The sequence below is a fragment of the Phoxinus phoxinus genome, assembly GCF_949152265.1.
Source record: "Phoxinus phoxinus genome assembly, chromosome: 18".
Lineage (NCBI taxonomy): Eukaryota > Metazoa > Chordata > Actinopteri > Cypriniformes > Leuciscidae > Phoxinus > Phoxinus phoxinus.
The window spans coordinates 23,355,737-23,376,506 of NC_136893.1; the positions used below are offsets into that span (position 1 = coordinate 23,355,737).

Genomic DNA, 20,770 nt, shown 5'->3' on the forward strand with positions numbered 1-20,770 from the left:
ATCTACCTATTGCCCTACCTATGTCCTTCAAAACCAACAGGCAGAGAATGAACTCGTCTCCCTGGATTCCTCTCTTACCCCCTTTAACCTCTTCCAGGGCTGGGTGGAGTACAAGTCAGGGCCTGGAAGAGTGTGTGAGTGTGTTTGTGCACACCAGCGAGAGTTTTATCTGATGTGTAAACCAGCATGCAGACAGAGATATGGAGCATAGCATGGGGATTTTTTTTTTTTACAACCTCAAAGCAGGAAAAGAAAAAAAGAAAAGAAAAAGAATATGCCAGATGTGTGTACACACCCTTCCACACCCTCCTTTCTTTTAACCAGATATTGCTTCCATTTTCTTTGCCATCACTCTTCATTCGACATTTTCTTTAACAACCAAGTAACTGGTTTTGTGCTCACATTGACATTCCCAAAAAAAGAAAAAGAATGATGTGCTTATATAGATTTGCCATTATAGTCATTTCACTCCACAATCACACATTTGTAAATTAATACAATAAAAACTCATAGTCCTAGACATATTCATGTAGAGGCCAATGGAAGAGAAAGAGGGATGAATGCAACAAGTGAAAGGTGGTCCAATGTTTTCAGGGTTCTCCTTCATTGGTGTCAATCCACTCATAATAAAACGTCTACTGTAAATATTCTAATAATTCTGTGCAATTACTTCAAAACACCCAACCATTACTTTAAAAACACCCAACCACAGGATTCTTTGCCTCCCCATTTGTATACAACATACTTCTGTAATTCCATCATGTCATTCTTTAATGCTAAAATTTACAATATTCACCAACACCTTGACTACACTCCACACCATCTCCACAGCTTTTCTGACCCCCATCCACCCATACACACACTCTCTTCTTTTCACCTGCCCTCTCTCTCAGAACTCAACGAACTCATCCAGAAATCCAAATCGTCCACATGTCAACTGGACCCTCTACCTACACATCTTGTCAAATCCTGCCTCCCTTCTCTGCTCCCTATCATCTCTGCCATCATTCACTCATCTCTTACCACTGGAACTGTCCCCACATCCTTAAAAACTGCTGTCATTACACCTATCCTGAAAAAGCCTGGTGCTGACCCTTCCATTTTCAACAACTTCCGTCCTATATCCAACTTACCCTACATTTCCAAAATTCTTGAAAAAGTAGTTGCCACTCAAATACATTCTCACCTTTCTCACAACAATCTCTATGAACAGTTCCAGTCTGGTTTCCGCCCACTCCACAGCACAGAAACAGCACTAATAAAAATCACCAATGACCTTCTCATGGCAGCTGACTCTGGACTACTCACCATCCTCATCCTCCTTGACCTGAGTGCGGCCTTTGACACCATTTGTCATACCACCCTCCTCAAAAGATTGTCATCCATTGGTATTACCCACACTTCACTGAACTGGCTCACATCCTACCTCTCTGGCCGCACTCAGTTCATTCAGCTTAAAGGATAATTCCGGTATTTAACACCTTGAGTCTATATTGTAGTTTGTTTTGGATGAACAAGAATGGTGGACAACATTTTTTTGACAATGGTTCCTCTCTCGAGTTTTTGACTATAAAAGAATTGGCCATGGACCCATTTAACATTGGAGTCAATGTGCATGTCCGAAAATGTCATTAAAACAGCCAATAATGTTCGTTTACAAAACTGTTAAACTCACACCGAGTGGTTAGTGATGTTCGTTGATGATTATAAACAATATATCGTCGCAATATATGATTCCAATCCGTTTATTTTGCTATAGTGGAACTATTTTTTCAGACACTTCACAACCCTGTAACTTACAAAATGACGAATAAAACACGACAGAAACTGTATTTCGCAACACTTTTTGTTTCTGGAACATCAACGAACACCACTAATCACTCGGTGAGTTTAACAGTTTTGTAAACAAACATTATTGGCAGTTTTAATGACATTTTCGGACATGCACATTGACTCCAATGTTAAATGGGTCCATGGCCAATTCTTTTATAGTCAAAAACTCGAGAGAGGAACCATTGTCAAAAAAATGTTGTCCACCACTCTTGTTCATCCAAAACAAACTACAATATAGACTCAAGGTGTTAAATACCGGAATTATCCTTTAAGTCATTCAAATCCACTTCCTCTCCCGTCACTACAGGTGTGCCTCAGGGCTCCGTCCTGGGGCCCCTTCTTTTTATTATCTACCTTCTTCCCCTTGGAAATATTCTCCGTAAATTCAATGTTAATTTTCACTGCTACGCGGATGACATCCAGCTCTACCTCACCACAAAGCCCACGTCCACTCTTCCACTCACTACCCTCACTGATTGCATTACAGAAATAAAATCCTGGCTTACCCTCAACTTCCTTAAACTTAATAGTGATAAAACCGAGGTTCTCCTCATTGGTACCAAATCCACATTAGCCAAAACTAACAGTTTCTCCATCAAAATTGATAATTCCTCCATCACACCTTCCTCTCAGGTTAAGAGTCTGGGTGTCATCCTTGACAGCACACTATCATTTCAACCACACATCAATAACATCACTCGGTCAGCCTACTTCCACTTACGTAACATTAATCGTCTTCGTCCCTCCCTCACCCCCCACACTGCTGCCATCCTGGTCCATAGCCTTGTCACCTCCCGCCTAGACTACTGCAATACACTTCTTTTGGGCCTCCCTCACAAATCCCTCCGTAAACTTCAACTAGTCCAAAATTCAGCTGCCCGAATCATTACCCGAACCCCCTTCATACATCACATCACTCCAGTCCTCCAACAGCTTCACTGGCTCCCAATTCAGTTCCGGATCCAGTTCAAGGTCCTCTTACTGACATTCAAAGCCATCCACAACCTCTCTCCCCCGTATTTATCTGATCTCCTACATATTTCCACTCCATCTCGTATTCTCAGATCTTCCTCCACATTACACCTGTCTGTCCCACCTGCCCGTCTCGCCACAATGGGGAGCAGAGCATTCAGCCGCTCTGCTCCCCACCTTTGGAATTCCCTTCCACTTCATCTCAAAAACATGGATTCTTTCCCTCATTTCAAAACTGGACTCAAAACATTACTGTTTAAACAAGCCTATTCGTTGTAGCACCCACTCATCTGTAATTATACTTGATTTTAAATTGATTTTAATCTATTTTTGGTATAACTTTATTATTTGTTTATTGTAACTTTTATGTATGCCTGTACGGTGACCTTGAGTGTCAGAAAGGCGCCTTTTTAAATAAAATGTATTATTATTATTATTATTATTATTAAAACATTACTATGCAATTTCTACATCGTAACTATTCATGAATATATATTATTTATTTTGACTGCTTTACAAATAAAACATACCAATAATGCATAAATACTTTATATAATTTACTGTATATACAGACTATATGATTCATATGTTGTTGTTTTTTTATGAGGAAGCATAATGAAAATTTCACAATGCAAAATAAATGATATGCAATATTTATAATATATGCATTTGCATAGTATATGCAATATTTATTATAATTTATATATATATATATTAAGAAATTATAATAAATATTGCAAATATTGCATAAAATAAAAAACAATAATTTTAAATTTTAATAAAATGTATGCATCACAAAATTTAAAAATGTACGGTATGAAAAATGGTTATTCTTTAAAGTTTTTAAAGTCTTCTTAAATTAGTGTTTTAAAATAGATTAGATTTTTTGTAAATTATATTTAACTTAAGTGAGTGTTAGAGGACGAAAAAGGTGATTTAAAAGTAAAAATAGGGGAAATGAGCACAAATAAATATCCAATAATTCAATAAAATAATTTAATGATATACCAAAAATGGTCAGATTATCATCATAATTATGCAAAAAAATACATTAAACATAATTAAATCATTTAATAATTAAATAAAATAGTATATTTCTAATATATGCATATACGTTTTTTATTATAATGTCTTATAATTATAATTATTATAATAAATTATTATGTATAGCATTTTCCATATACATTTCGCTACCTCCTCTGAGCAGTTTGATGTGGGACGGTCTTACCTTTTTCAGCACATTGTGGAAGATCCTTTCTTCCCACAAACTCCAGAGAAGAATTCCAGCATCCTTTCTGGCTGTTTCGAAAAACCTGCAGGCAAGAGAGAAACTCAGAAGGCTATCCGCTAATACACATCAAATTCTTAAAGAGAACCTGTCATTTATGGGTGAATATCGCACAACGTATTGTCCTAGAGTCATTTATAATTTCTGTCCTCCTAAAACTCCAACCAGGAGCTTGCTAATGTTTGCTAATGCCATCCCTTCACTGTCACACATGCATTTTCCTTTGGACACACTTACATATTTGAACTCAGCACGCTCAGAGAGTCGATGAGCTTCGTGTTCAACATCGTCTTCCCAATGTCAGGCTCTGCCAGCATGAGTGTGTGCATCACGCGGCACGCTGTGGCGATGGAGCGGTCCATTTCAACCATTTTCGGGGTCACGTTCGAGACCACAGAGCTGACGTTGGGAAGAACTTCCTTGGCTGTGGTTGACAACAACAACAACAACAACATGAACGTTAGCAATGTTAATGCTGCAAGTGCAGTACAGTGTACTGTGTAAAATAACACTGCAGTCTGTACGTTACTTGGTGACGTGCAAGTTTGATGCTTTGGCTTTTGGAAGAAAACATTAAATAACTGGCCTCAATATGAATTACCCCTATATTGCTTGTATTAACAAAATCGGAGATCGGCTGAATGCATTAGAAACCGGTAAAACTCAACTGTTTAACTCTAGGGGAGTTGGAAAATGAGCCTATTTCCCAAAAAAAAGTGGAGTGTTCCTTTAAGTATTTGCCTATTTAAATCCAAATTGCGATTATTATTTTTTGGCCAGGCAGTGTAAGATAAATAAATACATGCTGCATAAAAGCAATATCACACAACATATATTTTAGATACAAGATACCACACGTAGTGATAATATCAGACGGCTTAATTAGTTTAGTAAATACTGTCATTATGTTCAGAAAATGCATTGGGTAAGAGATATTCTTATTTTTACTGCCCCTGGGTTATCAGTTGACATTCTGCTGCTGTCAGTTTAGTGTCACAATTCACACACTCAGACCTGCTGTTGAGTGACTGCTCGCTTTACGCACTTGCAGGACTCTTACAACTTTTGCTCAGAGTTTCAGGGTGGGGTTTTACCAGACATTCGTCAGTTCCTACTTAAATTGGAATGTAAAGTCCACAACAGAAGCTTAGTAACTACTAGCTGGGTGTGTTCACACATGGCAAGTTTGGTTCGATTAAAACGAACTCTGGTTCATTTCGAGTGTGAACGCTGCCATCTGAACCCTGGTGCGCACCAAACAAACGGACTGAGACCGCTGAAAAGATGAGTCTTGAATGAAATTTGAACGCAACATGGACCAAAGACATCTAAACAAACCAAAAAATAGTCGCGATGTTGCTCATCACAGTTCGGTACAGGCATCAGAACCGCATCTCCTCGCAGCAGATCTGTGTTTGTGTGTGTGGCGGATGGATTCCTGACGCTGTTTTGACTCATTTTCAACAGCTTCGCAAGCTCTCAACTGGTCAAAATACCATCATATGTCACGCATTTATCCCAGCAAACAGCATTGGGGGGTTTGGATGTTCAACAAGTTCCGTTGTGAAATAAAAGCCGACCAATCAGGTTGTGAACATATCCCTATGCCTTTAGGTTGAGTATCTTAAGGTTCAGTGTTAAAATGCTAAGCGGACCATTTTTAGTCTAAACCAAATGAATCGAGCGAACTGAACTACAAGTGTGAACACACGCTAACTGTACTTTATTCGCTTGCACCATTTGTTTCTTAAGGCAGAACATAGCGAGTAGGTCAAACTCTCCGTAAAGTAATAAGTAGTCGCATAATATGACATATACCCTCAATGATCCAATAGCAGCCTTGAAATACGTGAGCAGAAGTTGTGTTGAAATGCCAGAAATGGCCCTGTCCCAAATGGCAACACTTCATGTGCACTTGCGGTCATGTGGACTTACAATGGCCAACGCGTGTGCGTGTCAAGTCCACGTGTACGTAGGTTGTCCCATTTGTGATTTTAGTTTTCAGAACTTCTACCCGACAGTCAAAGTGGTTTTACGTCATGAAAGCGTGTAAAATGTAAGCGAGTGTAAATGTCAGAAATATAATTTATGTCTAATAGATTGAAGTCTGTCGGGTAAAACAAGAGCTTATTGATGCAGATCAGTGAGTCTGCCGTTTAATTCCTACCATTACTTCTAGTTATACCATGGTCTGGGTGAATACTCGATTCTGATTGGCTGCAGGGTGTCCGTTAAAAAGTGATAGAGGACACCTAAATAAACTGTCAGGCGTAACCAAGGAAACCAAGTTATTGTTTGTAACTTGTAACTTTAGATTTCGATTGTAAAACTAATTAAAATATAAACTAATTGTTGTATAAACTAATGTATAATGACCATGGTATAAGCGGGTTAATGCCCTTCGAGGTGTCCATTGTCAGGTTTTAATGGACGACGGCGAGGTGTAAACCGGCCGACGCGCAGCGGAGGATGCCCGACAATGGACACCTCGTCGGGCATTAACCCTTACTCGGAGGCTTCCGAAAATATAAGTATAATGGTGCAACACAAAATGATTTAGTAGTGCGTAAGTGTGAAAAAAAGACTCTTACCCATAGTACCCCGTAGAGATGCCACCCGGGACATGTTGCCCACTAAGGACATGGCAGCCTTCTGTAGGCCCAGGTTTGCAGAAATCAGCAGAGGGGAAATGACAGGCAAGCCGTGCAGCTTCTCTATGATGGTTTGACTCATCAGAGTGGACACCTGTGCAAAGGTCCAATCAAAATATAAGTTGAACTGCTTTTCCTCAAGCAGAGCATTTGCAGGGGTTTTAAAATCAAATCTAAGGCTTTTTAATATCCTTTTTATGACCTGCACAAATACAATGAACACCATATGGGCAGGGTACGGTACTATCTATGGTGACATAACGAATGGGAAACTAATTTCATCTAGTGGAGACTTCTGGTACTACACTGACGGCTCTTTCTTATTTAGATATCGAGCTAAATTTGGAACACAACTGTTTAGATATATGGCTTTGATTTTCTCACAGTTTTAGAGTGACACGTGTTTTGGAAAGTATATTTCATATACAAATTGAAAATACTATTTTTGTGCATTTTTCATAACTTTTTTTTAAATTCACTTTTTTAAACAATAATCTGCCAAGTGTCTTTAAAAAGAGACCAAACTTGAGTCAGTGCGCTCCAAAGCATTCAAGATTTACAACAGTTTAAGGGGCTGTTTACAAGACACCATTTTCAAATAAAAAACATAAAACTGTGTATGCGTTTTGGCCGTTCGTTTACACGACAACAGCGTTTTAGGTGCCTGAAAACTTTTGAAAACGGGTTTCAAAGTGCAAGGTTTTGAAAACGGTCTCCATGTAAACAACAAAAACACTAATCTCTGAAGACGATGATGTCATGCACATGCGTATTACGTGTTCAGTCTCTAGTATAAAATGACTGCTGTAAAACTAAGATTTAAACATTTACAGCTCAAATTATACAGGTTGACAAAAACAAAAAGATTTATCTGCATTTTAATATGCTCTCGTTCATAGAGATTTTTAGATGGATACCGAGGCTTTTTCGGTTGTGTGGAATCTGCGATCTCTGACCCAGTTTGTTTACTGGCTCCAATACGCGGTGTTTCCTGCCAACTGGCATCCAGGGGTGTCGAATTACTATTGGGTGAACTGGCAGTGGGTGGAGTCACACAGACCAAAACAAAAACAAAATTTCAAAGTAAAATAACTGGCTGTAGAAGTGTTTTTCAGAGAAGCGAGTATGTGAACTCCTAAATATCTGCAAACATTATGGTATTTGTATGCTTTAGTAGAGTGAAAAAGTTACATACAGCACCTTTAAATCATAGCCTTTTGAAGTTTAATAATCACAACAAGCCATATTGCGATTACTGTTTTTTGTCCCCAAATTTCTTAAAATTATATTTCTTATACCCTTTCAGATATTTAACACTTTTTATGGTCTCTGAATTTACTCTGCTGGGACCGTGTCAAGTTCAATGTCAACTGTACTCCGAGTATCAGCACATACAGGGCTCTTTGAAGCTGTGAGGTTCTGCAGAGCTCCACAGCACGCCTCCAGAACGGCTTCTTTCTGACCGAAGCGCAGCAGAGACAGGTACAGCTCCAGGGACTTCTCGTGGTACAACCAATTCACTCCTTTAGGATTTTCCACCTCCATGGCTGAGAAGCTGACCTAATTACAAAAAGGAGTGTGAATCTATTAAATACACCTTTTAAGCGCTTAACAACCTGGTTCAGGTTAGTTAGTGTTGTTTGGGTCACTTCCACACACAAAACAATAACTCTTTGGCTGAACATGATTCAATCATGGACAGTGATGTTATATCAACTCAAATACTTCATGTTGGATGAACTTAAGCGAAGTGAGTAAACTCAATTAAAATTAGACACGTCCAAACAACTTGATTCAGTCGTGTCCAAATAACTTGATTCAGTCGTGTCCAAATAAACTTTAATCGCTTGTGTCCAAACAACTTGATTCAATTGTGTCCATATTACTTAATTCAATCATGTGGAACCACTGTCCATGATTGAATCATGTTCAACCAAAGAGGTTTTTTTTTTTTTTTAGTGTACCTGCATATCTATGGCAATGACCAGAAAGAATTGCTGGTTGGAGGACTAGTTCACCCAAAACATAAATTTTAGTCTGTTTCTTCTGTGACTTTACAAATCTTGAAAGTACCAGAAGCCTAATATTTCTCCTTTTGTTTTATACAGAAAGTCATATGCATTTGGAATGTAATTTTTTTCATTTTAGGGCGGACCAATCCTGGTCCCACTTTATATTAAGTGGCTTTAAGTATGTACTTGCATCGAAAAATAAGTATAATGTACTTATTGTGTTCATGTTTTATTGTAAAACACTTTTGCTGCTATAGCGGTGTGATACGGGTAAGGTTAGGGACAGGTGTGGTGGTATGGTTAAGTTTAAGGGTGGGTTAAGGTGTAAGGGAAGAGTCAAAAGTGTAATTACAAATGTAATTACATACATTAATTACCGCTGTAATTACATGCAGGTATTTTAAAAATATAAGTACAATGTAAAAACACGCATGTACACAATAAGTCCATTGTATCAAATTATTAATTTCCAATGCAAGTACATAGTACTTAAAGCCACTTAATATAAAGTGGGACCCTAATCCTTAAAGTTCAGTCAGCATCCCATAACGAGCATTTAAAACATACTGCATGTTAAATGTTTCATCAGGAACAGCTTGTACCTTTTGAGTCTTTGTTCTCTTGGGGGTGAGGATGCTCTTTTTGTTTTTGTTCTCAGTTGTGCTCGCGCCAGGGACAGAGAACTCTTTGAATTGATCAGGAGCTTCTTTCTCCAGCTGGTAGCTCAGGTTATGGAGTATGCAGACACAGTTTTCCACTGACTGCTCCCCGCATCACATAAACAGAGAACCAGGTCAATTTTAGCTTGTTGCACTACATTTTTGGCAATATTCTGGAGTATTCTGGTTGAAGTTAAAATTCTATGAATATGCTTGACCCTACAAAGCCTGCTGTATCATATTTGATGCGCAAAAAAAAAGGCCTATAGATTTTCAACATGATAAAAACTTAGCTTTATTGTACTTTATTACATTCCTTCAATCATCTGATTGATTGATAGATTGATAGTAAAAGGCCTTTTAGTATAATTTATTTTAGTATGAAAACATGACGTAAAACATAAAACTTAACATGACTTAAAAATGTGTTTAACCTCTAAAATGAATACATTTACAAGAACCTTGTGCTTCCAACTTTGGGACATTGTTTTTGGTGTCCACATATTTTTCCATGTAGAGTAAGAGCTTGCAAGTCATGCAGAAAAAAATGAAAGCATGATAACCTTATCATCTGGCTCTCCTTTGTCCACCTGAGTCTGAACATAAGTAATGAGAGAGTCGATAAGTCCCGTGCGGTTCCTCATAGATATCCTCTCATTATCACTGGCGCAGCTGAGGTTTCTGTGAGAGCACAACCAAAACTTAGCATTAAAACAGACATTACTTTTCCAAATTATCCTTAGAAAACAAACAACACACTTGGTTATATGTGTGCCAGTCTGTGGTGTCACAGTTCTCTGTCCAACCCAAGTAAGTAAACATCTTGTGATATGCCTCTGATAAGGAGCGAGGTTAGATAATTAATTATACAATGTTGGTATGAAAACATGCATGGCACAACACGGCAGCTCTGAGGAATGTGGATTAGCACAGATTAATTTTAAGACAGATGAAACCAACTGCAGGTGGTTTAGTGTTCCCTTTCGAGAGGTCTCTCGTATTGCGCAAGTAGCTTACGCTATGGGAAAACTTTTCTCAAGCATATTGAAGCCACATTTAAACGCAGTGCAGCTGCACAGCAGACATATAGCTGAGCCTCATTGGCTGTGCTACGGCAACTGCACATAACCTTTGGCGAGGCGGCTAAGACGCACAAACCAATCAGGTCGCTTCGCGCCCAGGGTGCATCAGAGCCCGCCAGAATGGGCGTGGCTTATGGCTATATAAGTCCCCATTTTAGCCATAGAATTCAGATTTAATCTCATTCAGCAAGTTCCACTTCGCTGACCTCCGGTTTTGAAAAGACTTCACCATCGAAAAGCATTCAGCGGAACAAGCCACCTGCTAAGCAGCTCTGAGGACGCCTGGTCTCGACTGGACACCGCCTTCAGTCCGCTGTTCTGCTGTGCCATCCAGCGTGCATATATCCTTTTCCTAACCAAGCGTGTTCACTGCTGCGACTCACTATCTAAAAGAGCAACATTTCAAGGCGTTGTTTCAAATGCCTCGAGACACCTGCGCCTTGTGCAGAGGCCCTCTCTTCGGCGCGGATCGTCACATCTTGTGCGCTTCCTGTCTGGGCCGCGACCATGCTGAGGCTGCACTCTCTAAGGGCGGCTGCCTGGAGTGCGATGAGATGGCACTCTCCACCCTGCGGGCTCGACTGGCCAGCTTCGCCGACGACGACCCAGCGCCTCCCGCTTTCTCTTTTCTCTCCCTTTATTCCCTCGGGCCGCGCAGGCAGAAGCGCCGCGGACAGAGGATGCCAGAGCGGACAGATGCGAGCGAGCCCACCCCGGCCCAGTCCCCGCGTGCCTCGCTCTCACCCAGAGAAACCCCCTCGCCGGTCCTGTTCACACAGGCGGACCAGCACCCCTATCAGCTAGCAGCCAGTCTTGTTTCCTTTGGGAAACCAGATGAGGAGGAAGAGAAAGATGACAGCCTTTCCCTTGCTGCATGTGAATGCGAGGGGTGGACAGGCTCCATGACCGACCCCGCACCCTCAACACAAGCCAGCACCGGCGTGGGGGGAGACAGCCTCGACTGAGAGCTTCTCCAGGTGCTGACAAAGGCCACCAAAGACCTCGGGGTTTGAGTGGTCCTCACCCGAGAAACCCACGCGAAGCAGGCTGGACGAATGGTTCCTGCAGGGGCACCGACAGGCCCCTCAGCAGACCTGCTCCTTTCTTTTCAGAGGTACACGAAGAGCTAACAAAGTTTAAACCTTGCCGCACTACTTCAGCTCTCGCTGGCCGAGCCTACGCCTCCGCTGGCCAAGCTGCTTGGGCGTTTCACACCATGGCTGTCCTCCAGATCTTTGGGGTCAGAGCTCATTCCACGAGAGGCATAGCCTTGTCTTGGGCATGGTCGAGTGGAATACCAATTGACGATATCTGTGCGGCGGTAGGATGGGCCTCACCGTCCACATTTATGAGGTTTTATAACGTAGAAGTTCCCGCTTTACAAGCAAGGGTTCTTTCTATATAAATAAGTGTCTAAGCACAATTTACTACAACTAGAAGGCCTGACGTCTGTCTGGTCCTGGTTGAACTCAAACTACAGTTCTTCATAGCATATAAGATAGGGTTTGGCCCTCTATAAGGCCCATTCCTTTAGATCCCTCTATGAGGCTCATCACTGGTCACAAATCTGAATCGTATATCTCATCGAGTGTTGGCAGACTATGATTGTGCTAGAGGATTGGTGTAGATTTCAGTTTGTCCTCGACAAGAACAAGTCACTGAATCTGAAAACAGAAATGCCTCCATAAAAGAAGTGGACATTGTGTGTAGGCTTTATGGTCTGAACTTTATCAAGGCAACACGTAAGACTCATTAATTTTTCATTCAACACAAATGAAGATCTTTTTGATGAAATCTGAGAGTTTTCTGTCCCTCCATAGGCAGTTACGCAACTGACACTTTGACACTTCAAAAAGTTCATAAAGAGATTGTAAAACTAATCCATATGTTTGAGCAGTTTAATCCAAATGTTCTGAAGAGACACGATCACTTTATATTATGAACAGATTTAATTTAGGCTTTTATTAATATAAACATTGGTGAGCGAACATGATCAAAAGCTCAAACGTGCTGCGTAACATGAGAATGAACCTCATTGGTTCCGTTTACCACAACTGATGTGAGTTTATGAATGTTTATATATGTGAATAAAAGCCTAAACTTAATTTTCTTAAACTTGAACCATACTTTTAAATACTGTTTTGCTTTTTGCATTCAAATGAATGATATAATTTTGCTTATAAATGTCTCATCATATCCCTTTATTAAGGAAAAAGTAGAAAATTTCCATTGCGCCCTTAAATATCTTACTGTGCTCCTAAATTTTTCAACTTAGGACCACATGCGCTCCTTCTGAGAAACGTTAGCGTCAAGCCCCGCATCTGACCAATCAGAGCAGAGTAGACCAATCACAACAGACTGTTCCGTGTGACCAATCAGAGCAGGTCAGGCTCGCGGAAAGGAAGGGTTTAGAGAGACCGAATCCTTTATCAAACCGTTTTAAACACTGAGAAAAGAGGTGATGCTGGAATGTATATTATGAGAACATATATGTATTTTTTTTACTTAAATGCATCTAAACCTATTGTAGAAAACCCCCAAAACAAAAATAGCAACCTTTAAAATAGCATAATAGAGGCACTTTAAAACGCTTGAAATATTATTCTATTCATCATCTGTTCGGATATCACATGCTCTTGGACTCAACAGTCAGTTTCTCTAGAGGACTCGGACAGCCCAACTCTCACCTCAAACAGCCGGTAGTGTTGTAGAAGACCTCGGGGTCAATGTCTTTGTCGGTGTTGCTGTCGGTCCAAACGTTGTATGGCACCACAATGCTTTCTGTAAGCTGGGGCAGGGCGTGTATGATCAGCCCTGGCTTCAACTTCTCAGACGATGACAGATTCCACAACAAACCTGAACAGATCCGAACCAAAGGGTCACGCTGTATCCTTCACATTGTTCTTTTTAAATAGCTTTCGATAAACACATTAATATCAAAACACAAAACCAACTTGTATCACTTTCTTTCATGTTAACTATAAAGGACACCATTAACATGCAATGTGATGAGGTCATACAACAAAAAATGACACATGACACATTCAAATAGGAAGGAGTCGAGTGAGAATGGCATGTCTTACCAGTGAGTTGTTTCTGGGTTTCTGCTACACTGCTGTTTCTGAGCAACGTCAGAATGACTTCTAGTCCATCGCATTTTTCCACCTCCTCCTTGTTATTTTCGCATTTAAAAACTGCGTTGCGCAGTGCAGAGGCGGCTGTCTGTTGCACGTGTAAATTGTCACTTTTCAGCAAACCAATCAGATAAGGAACCCCTGACAACCGCCAAACCTTTTAGTGACACCAAACAACACTTATTAGTACATTATTTAAATATTTTTTTTCTTAAGTATATTTAAGACAGACAGATGGATAGACAGATATACACTGATCAGCCACAACATTAAAACCACCTGTCTAATATCATGTAGATCTCCCTCTTGCTGCCAAAACAGCTCTGAAATGTCGAAGCATGGACTCTACAAGAAGGTGTCCTGTGGTATTTACCCCATAAAACGAAATAATCTCCAAAACTATGCCATTGGTTTGTACTGCGTTTGTGCTGATTTGTGCCGCAAAAACGAATGTTTGTGCTGGTTTGGTGTTTGAGATATTGATCATAATTTTTTTGGTTGTGTTACGTCACTTTCCACCCCATGTCGTTCAAATCGCTCCAAACCGTTGCTATTCGTTTGTGCTCGGTTTGTGCCGTTAAAAAAAACATTGTATCTATTTTCCTTTCGAGGATATAACACATTTATTTCGGGAGCTGTGACATCACTCTCCACCCCATTTCGTCTAAATTGCACAAAAACTGTGTCATTCGTTTGTGCTTAGTTTGTGCCGATTTGTGCCGTTAAAATTTACATTGTAACTATATCCCCTCCTTTAGAAATAACAAATATAATTCGGGGCAGTGACGTCACTCCCCACTCACTCATGTAAATCGCACCAAACCGGTGTCGTCTGTGCCGAGATAACTCAAATAGTTCGCCAGCTCCAGTTATGTATCCAGCCTCTCATGGAGACTTCAGATGCCCCAACGCCTGTGATGAGACGACTCGACGCCTGTGAAGAGACGACCCAACGCCGGCGATATGTTATGCCCTAAATTTATGATTAACTAACGTCTCGGTTACGTATGTAACCCTCGTTCCCTGAAGGAGGGAACGGAGACGTAGGTCGTGACCGACCAATAGGAATCTCGCTAGAGAGCCGATCTACTTCGAGTGAAACTAAACGAGCCAATACACATTGGCGTGCAATCATTTGCATCAGCTGCGCAGCCTCGCAGCGCGGGTATATAACGAGCAGCTGGTGATTGCACTGTAGTTTTTTGCTGAGGAGCCAAGCCGATAAGCTGGCTGCCCCGGCGAGCGGCAGCAGATGTGGCGACGGGACCTACGTCTCCGTTCCCTCCTTCAGGGAACAAGGGTTACATACGTAACCGAGACGTTCCCTATCATTCGGTCACTACTACGTAGGTCGTGACTGACCAATAGGAATCCCTACCAAAGCGCCACAGCTGCTGCACCCCATCCAGCGCCCTGTGCAAGCCTCTACACCTTCTTGCCTGGAAGGACGATAGGAGGCGGCTTACACAGAGTGAACCTGTCACTGTTGTTCCGTGATAACCCATACAGTGAGATTAACACTGGGAAAGCGTGCCCGAACTGAAGGAGGGGAACGCTGCGGAAGCCACATTCTCAAGGAGTTAAGTGGAGATAACATATGGACTAACCCGAGGGTTGTACAGCATATGAGTAATGGGTGACTTAGCCCAAGGGAAAGACACGGGCTTCCGTTTAGGAGCAGCCGTGGAGAATATACACATATGGGATCCCCGTAGGGTCACACATATGGGACCCAGCCTATATCCGGTTCTCAAGGATTCAGCGGATACAGGCCTGGCACCGGACGCTCCGCCATGTCCGGACCGAGGGTGTTTGGAGGACTCACAGGTTTTTCACACTGGAGAATAAGGGTGCACAGTAGGGTGCAGCAAGCCGACAGAGCCGGGCCTCTCAGTGCTTCTACCCGTCTAGGGTGAGAACACGGGAGGAGACCGGCTCTACACGTAGGCTATAGTATCTAGCGAACGTGTTAGGTGTCGCCCAGCCCGCAGCTCTACAGATATCTGTTAGCGAGGAGCCACGTGCCAGCGCCCAGGAGGATGCAACACCTCTCGTGGAGTGTGCATGCAACCTAAGCGGGCAGGGCACGCCTTGAGCTTGGTAAGCCAAGGTGATGGCATCCACTATCCAGTGGGCCATCCTCTGCTTGGAGACAGCCTTCCCTTCTGCTGGCCTCCGTAACAGACAAAGAGCTGGTCTGAGGTCCTGACGCTTTGAGTTCTGTCCACGTACATACGCAGAGCGCGAACGGGACAGAGCAAAGCCAGGGCTGGGTCTGCCTCCTCCAGGGGCAGCGCTTGCAGGTTCACTACCTGGTCCCTGAAGGGAGTGGTAGGAACCTTGGGCACATAGCCAGGCCGGGGTCTCAGTACAACATGGTTGTCACCCGGCCCGAACTCTAGGCACGATTCGTCGACCGAAAATGCCTGCAGGTCCCCTACCCTCTTGACAGAGGCCAGTGCAACCAGCAGCAAAGTCTTCATGGAGAGAAGCTTTAAGCCTGCTGATTGCAATGGCTCAAAGGGAGCATCCTGGAGTGCTCGAAGCACCAGGGAAAGGTCCCAAGAGGGTATGGAGGGGGGGTCGAGGTTTGGATTTCATCGTCTCGCCCCCCTAAGGAACCTGACGACCAGGTCGTGCTCCCCAACTGTTTTGCCATCCATGTGGTCGTGATAAGCTGAAATAGCGGCAGCATGTACTTTGAGGGTGGAGGGAGACAGCCTTCGCTCCAACCCTTGCTGCAAGAAGGAAAGCACGGACCCTATCGAACATCTTCGGGGGTCTTCTCAGCGAGAAGAGCACCACTCGACGAACAGGTTCCACTTCAAGGCGTACACACGTCTCGTGGACGGTGCCCTTGCAGAAGTGATGGTGTTAAGTACCTCTGGGGGTAAGTCACCTAGAACCTCCGCATCCCGTCCAGGGACCAGACATGGAGTTTCCAGAGGTCTGGACGCGGGTGCCACAGGGTGCCCCGTCTCTGAGTCAGAAGATCCTTCCTCAGAGGAATGGGCCAGGGAGGGACTGTCACGAGAAGCATGAGTTCTGGGAACCAAGTCCGGGTGGGCCAATAGGGAGCCACCAGAAGGACCTGCTCCTCGTCCTCCCTGACTTTGCACAAGGTCTGTGCAAGTAGGCTCACTGGGGGAACGCATATTTGCGGAGGCCCCGAGGCCAGCTGTGTGCCAGTGCACCCGTGCCGAGTGTTCCCTCGGTCAGGGAGTAAAACAGCTGGCAGTGGGTGGTTTCTGAGGAGGCAAACAGGTCTACCTGAGCCTCCCCGAACTCTCTCCAAATCAGCTGAACCGCCTGGGGGTGGAGTTGCCATTCTCCCGGGAGCACAGCTCGTGATAGCTCGTCGGCCACACGGTTGAGCACACCGGGGACATACATGGCTCGAAGCGACCTCAGATGCTTCTGACTCCAGAGGAGGAGATGGCGGGCAAGTTGTGACATGCGACGGGAGCGTAGACCACCTTGTCGGTTGATGTACGCAACGGTCGCTGTGTTGTCCGTACGGACCAGCACGTCTCTGTCCTGTAGCGGTCTCATATGTAGCAGTCCGAGCGGGGTTACCGCTGCTGCCGCTGCCATATGCCCCAGGAGCTTCTGAAAAAGTTTCAGTGGGACCGCCGTCCTGCCTTTGAACATGTTCAAGCAGTTCAGCACCGACTGGGCGCGCTGCTCTGTGAGGCGCGCTGTCTGTGCGACCGAATCCAACTCCATACCGAGAAAAGAGATCCTCTGCACAGGGGTGAGTTTGCTCTTTTCCCAGTTGACCTGAAGGCCCAACTGGCTGAGGTGCCTGAGCACGAGGTCCCTGTGTTCGCATAACTGATCTCGAGAGTGTGCTAGTATGAGCCAGTCGTCGAGATAGTTGAGGAGGCGAACGCCCTGTTCTCTCATGGGAACAAGGGCCACCTCCGTGACTTTCGTGAAGACACGGGGAGACAGGGACAGCCCGAAGGGCAGGACCTTGTACTGGTATGCTCGACCCTCGAACGCAAAGCGCAGAAACGGCCTGTGTTGAGGAAGAATCGAGACATGAAAGTACGCGTCCTTCAGGTCGATCGCTGCAAACCAATCTTGGGGACGGATGCATCTGAAAATGCGTCTCTGCGTGAGCATTTTGAACGGTAGCTTGTGGAGGCTCCGATTCAAAACTCGCAGATCCAAGATCGGTCGTAACCCACCACCTTTCTTGGGTACAATGAAGTAGGGACTGTAGTGTCCTGACCTCATATCGGCTGGAGGGACCGGCTCTATCGCGTCCTTCGCCAGTAGGACTGCGATCTCCGCACTCAAGACATGGGCATCGGCTGCTCTCACTGTAGTGGAGTGGATGGCCCGAAACTTGGGGGATGCCGGGCGAACTGAATCGCATAGCCGAGCCTGATGGTCCGAATGAGCCAGCGAGACGGACTGGGGAGCGCTAACCAGGCTCGCAGAGACCGTACAAGCGGGACCAAAGGGACCGTAGGCGTACCCGGAGTGGGGCAGCGAGGTGGAACACAGGGACGCGGCCCGGGAGGCTCTCTTGTGGAGGCGGTCCGTAGCGTGGTCTAAGTGTGCTGTGCAGCACTTACCTGGTTCCACGAGGCAGGAGGTGCAGGAGGCGGCTTGGTTGCGTTCTCGAACCACACACTGCGCTGCCCGCTGGCGACAGAAGAGGCGGATGAGGGTGGTGAGGATTTTCTCCTCCCACTACTCTCCAGACCCTCTTCAGACCCAGAGATAGAGGATCTGCTCTTTTTTTTTTTTTTTTGAGAACTTGGGAACCACTGTGACTCCAGTGGTGGAACAGAATTTTGACTCAAAAGATTAGTTTCCCAGCCCTCTACTGGGAGAGAGCAGCTCCACCCATCTCCGGGTCACCCGTCTCCAGTGATTGTTTCAACGACCACTTAAACAGTGGTTGAGACGGGTGGTGTCATCCTCCTGCAGCGGACACAGTAGAGCAGGCTGTGCCGGAGTTCTCTCTTTTTTGCAGGGGGTGACACCCTTGTCGACGAGTAGACTGAGGGGCAGCCCACGAGGTACTCTGGTGGTACATCAGGGGAAGCGCTTCAGTCTGCTGCTGACTGTGGAGAACTGCTGGGCCAGTTCTCAACAGTGTCGCTGAAAAGGCCACCTTATGAGATGGAGCATCGAGAAAGCGTACTTTGACAAGCTCTCACACCTCTACAAGGACAGCCAGGGGGGCTTCTGGACCACCAAGGTGGACATCGTCTGATCGAGGGCCAGCACTGTGACTTGAACACGGTCAGTCGACAAGCGCAGCTCAACCCCGGCTCAGAACTACCCTCGTGCAATAAGAGTGCCTTGGCCTCGCATGCAGGGTAGAGGTGGCCTGCCAGAGGCACGGCCAGCCCACTATCGAGGGTAGTGAGAGAGGTGAAAACTTTATGCAGAATTTGGCACTTTTGGCGTTCCATATTTTTGGCACCAATATAGCTCCATACTGTTAAGTTTTCAATGCACGTCCGAGAAAGACCCGGGAAAGCATGGCTGTCCGCTCTGAATCTGATTCAGCATAAGCACACACACTATTACAGTGGGAACTTAACATCATCCTCATTTCCAGAACGAACCAGCCCCTCTCTCCGATGTAGAAATCGACATCTGCCCTCAGCTGGAGCCTTGAATGAAACGCTAGGTTCCTCCATTTTTCTCTGGACCAGCAATCTCATCCAGAAACTGCACAGCTTGTGATGCGCTAGAGAGGGAGGGGCCCTAGGGGGTTGGTTCCCCGAAGGAGAAGCCCTCAGCTCTCAGGATCACCCAAGCTATTCTACTGAAGTAGACCTCTCCTGGTGGCCACCAGGGAGGGCGCTACAACGGAGAATAGACATGGGGACCGCGCACCTAGAGCGCCGAGCGAGCGCTGGGTCGCCGTGACAACCCGCGCTGCAGCCCGGCAGCTCGACGGCACACGACACGCTGGTGTCCCAGAGTGTCGAGCAGACCTGCAGCTGTGCTTTCACACACAAGCAGCGGCTGGCCAACAACAGAGGGGACTCAAGCTTTCCGGAGAAAGCAGAGTCAACCGGCGTGCCGACGTGGTCATGTTCCCGTGCGAAAACATGAACCACCCACGAACACAGTCTCACATGTTTCCCAGTCAGAATGTTAGAATGTCATCTTTAGAAAGACGCAACTCACACCCATGTAAGCTCTTTCAGGTGAATGCTCTTCTTGGTACTGAAGCACGCAGGGGAACGGTCGCAGCGGACACAGACAGAAATGTGCAACCTGTCGTGCGCTGTCTCTCTTCACGGCGGTCTTACCAGCCGTAAGAACGGCTATTTAACGCTCTTGGCGCACCGTTACCAGCTGTGAAAACAGCTTTTTTGTTTTGCTCAGAAACACAAAAACAAAAGAGAAAAGAAAGTCGACCCCACTGCCGCGCTGTATCGCCCGCACCAGACACGAGAGATCTTCCTGAAGAGCTTGCTCGTTGTTTGATCACTCAATATTAGATAGATTAAACAGCATCGGTTGGCTCCGAAGCAAAAAGCTACAGTGCAATCACCAGCTGCTCGTTATATACCCGCGCTGCGAGGCTGCGCAGCTGATGCAAATGATTGCACGCCAATGTGTATTGGCTCGTTTAGTTTCACTCGAAGTAGATCGGCTCTCTAGCGAGATTCCTATTGGTCGGTCACGACCTACGTAGTAGTGACCGACTGATAGGGAACTGTATTTTTGTATGTACATTTCTGAAATACATTTTCTGTAAAGCTGTTTTGAAACATTATGTATTGTGAAAAGCGCTATACAAATAAATTTGAATTGAATTGAATTGAAATAGTAAAATTCCAATAAAAATACACACCTGTGCCAAAATGTATACAGTCGGCATTAACACAGGCAAAATGATCAAAAAACAAAACAATGAAAAAGATGAAAATGTCCATAAGGATGCACAATGGTTACGTTTTTCATCAATATGAGCTACAGTAGCTCTGTGTGATCAGACCAGATGGGCTAGCCTTCACTCCCCACATGCATCAATGAGCCTTGGGCAACCATGACCTTGACACCAGTTTACTGGTTGTCATTCCTTGCACCACTTTTGATAAGTACTAACCACTGCTAACCGGGAACACCACACAAGACTTGCCATTTTGGAGATGCTT

The 20,770-nt window shown here is 44.5% G+C and overlaps 1 protein-coding gene across 1 annotated transcript in view; it reads right to left on the reverse strand.

Annotated features, from left to right (window-relative positions):
• Nucleotides 1–20,770, reverse strand: part of pkp1a (plakophilin 1a) — a 36,835-nt gene that overhangs the window by 5,864 nt on the left and 10,201 nt on the right. The window contains exons 5-12 of the mRNA XM_079587475.1: nucleotides 13,581–13,788; nucleotides 13,185–13,353; nucleotides 9,979–10,096; nucleotides 9,359–9,517; nucleotides 8,140–8,304; nucleotides 6,685–6,838; nucleotides 4,331–4,517; nucleotides 4,034–4,118 (exon numbers count right to left, since the gene is read on the reverse strand). Of these exons, the coding sequence (XP_079443601.1) occupies nucleotides 4,034–4,118; nucleotides 4,331–4,517; nucleotides 6,685–6,838; nucleotides 8,140–8,304; nucleotides 9,359–9,517; nucleotides 9,979–10,096; nucleotides 13,185–13,353; nucleotides 13,581–13,788 (1,245 nt within the window). The remainder of the gene's footprint in view (nucleotides 1–4,033; nucleotides 4,119–4,330; nucleotides 4,518–6,684; nucleotides 6,839–8,139; nucleotides 8,305–9,358; nucleotides 9,518–9,978; nucleotides 10,097–13,184; nucleotides 13,354–13,580; nucleotides 13,789–20,770) is intronic.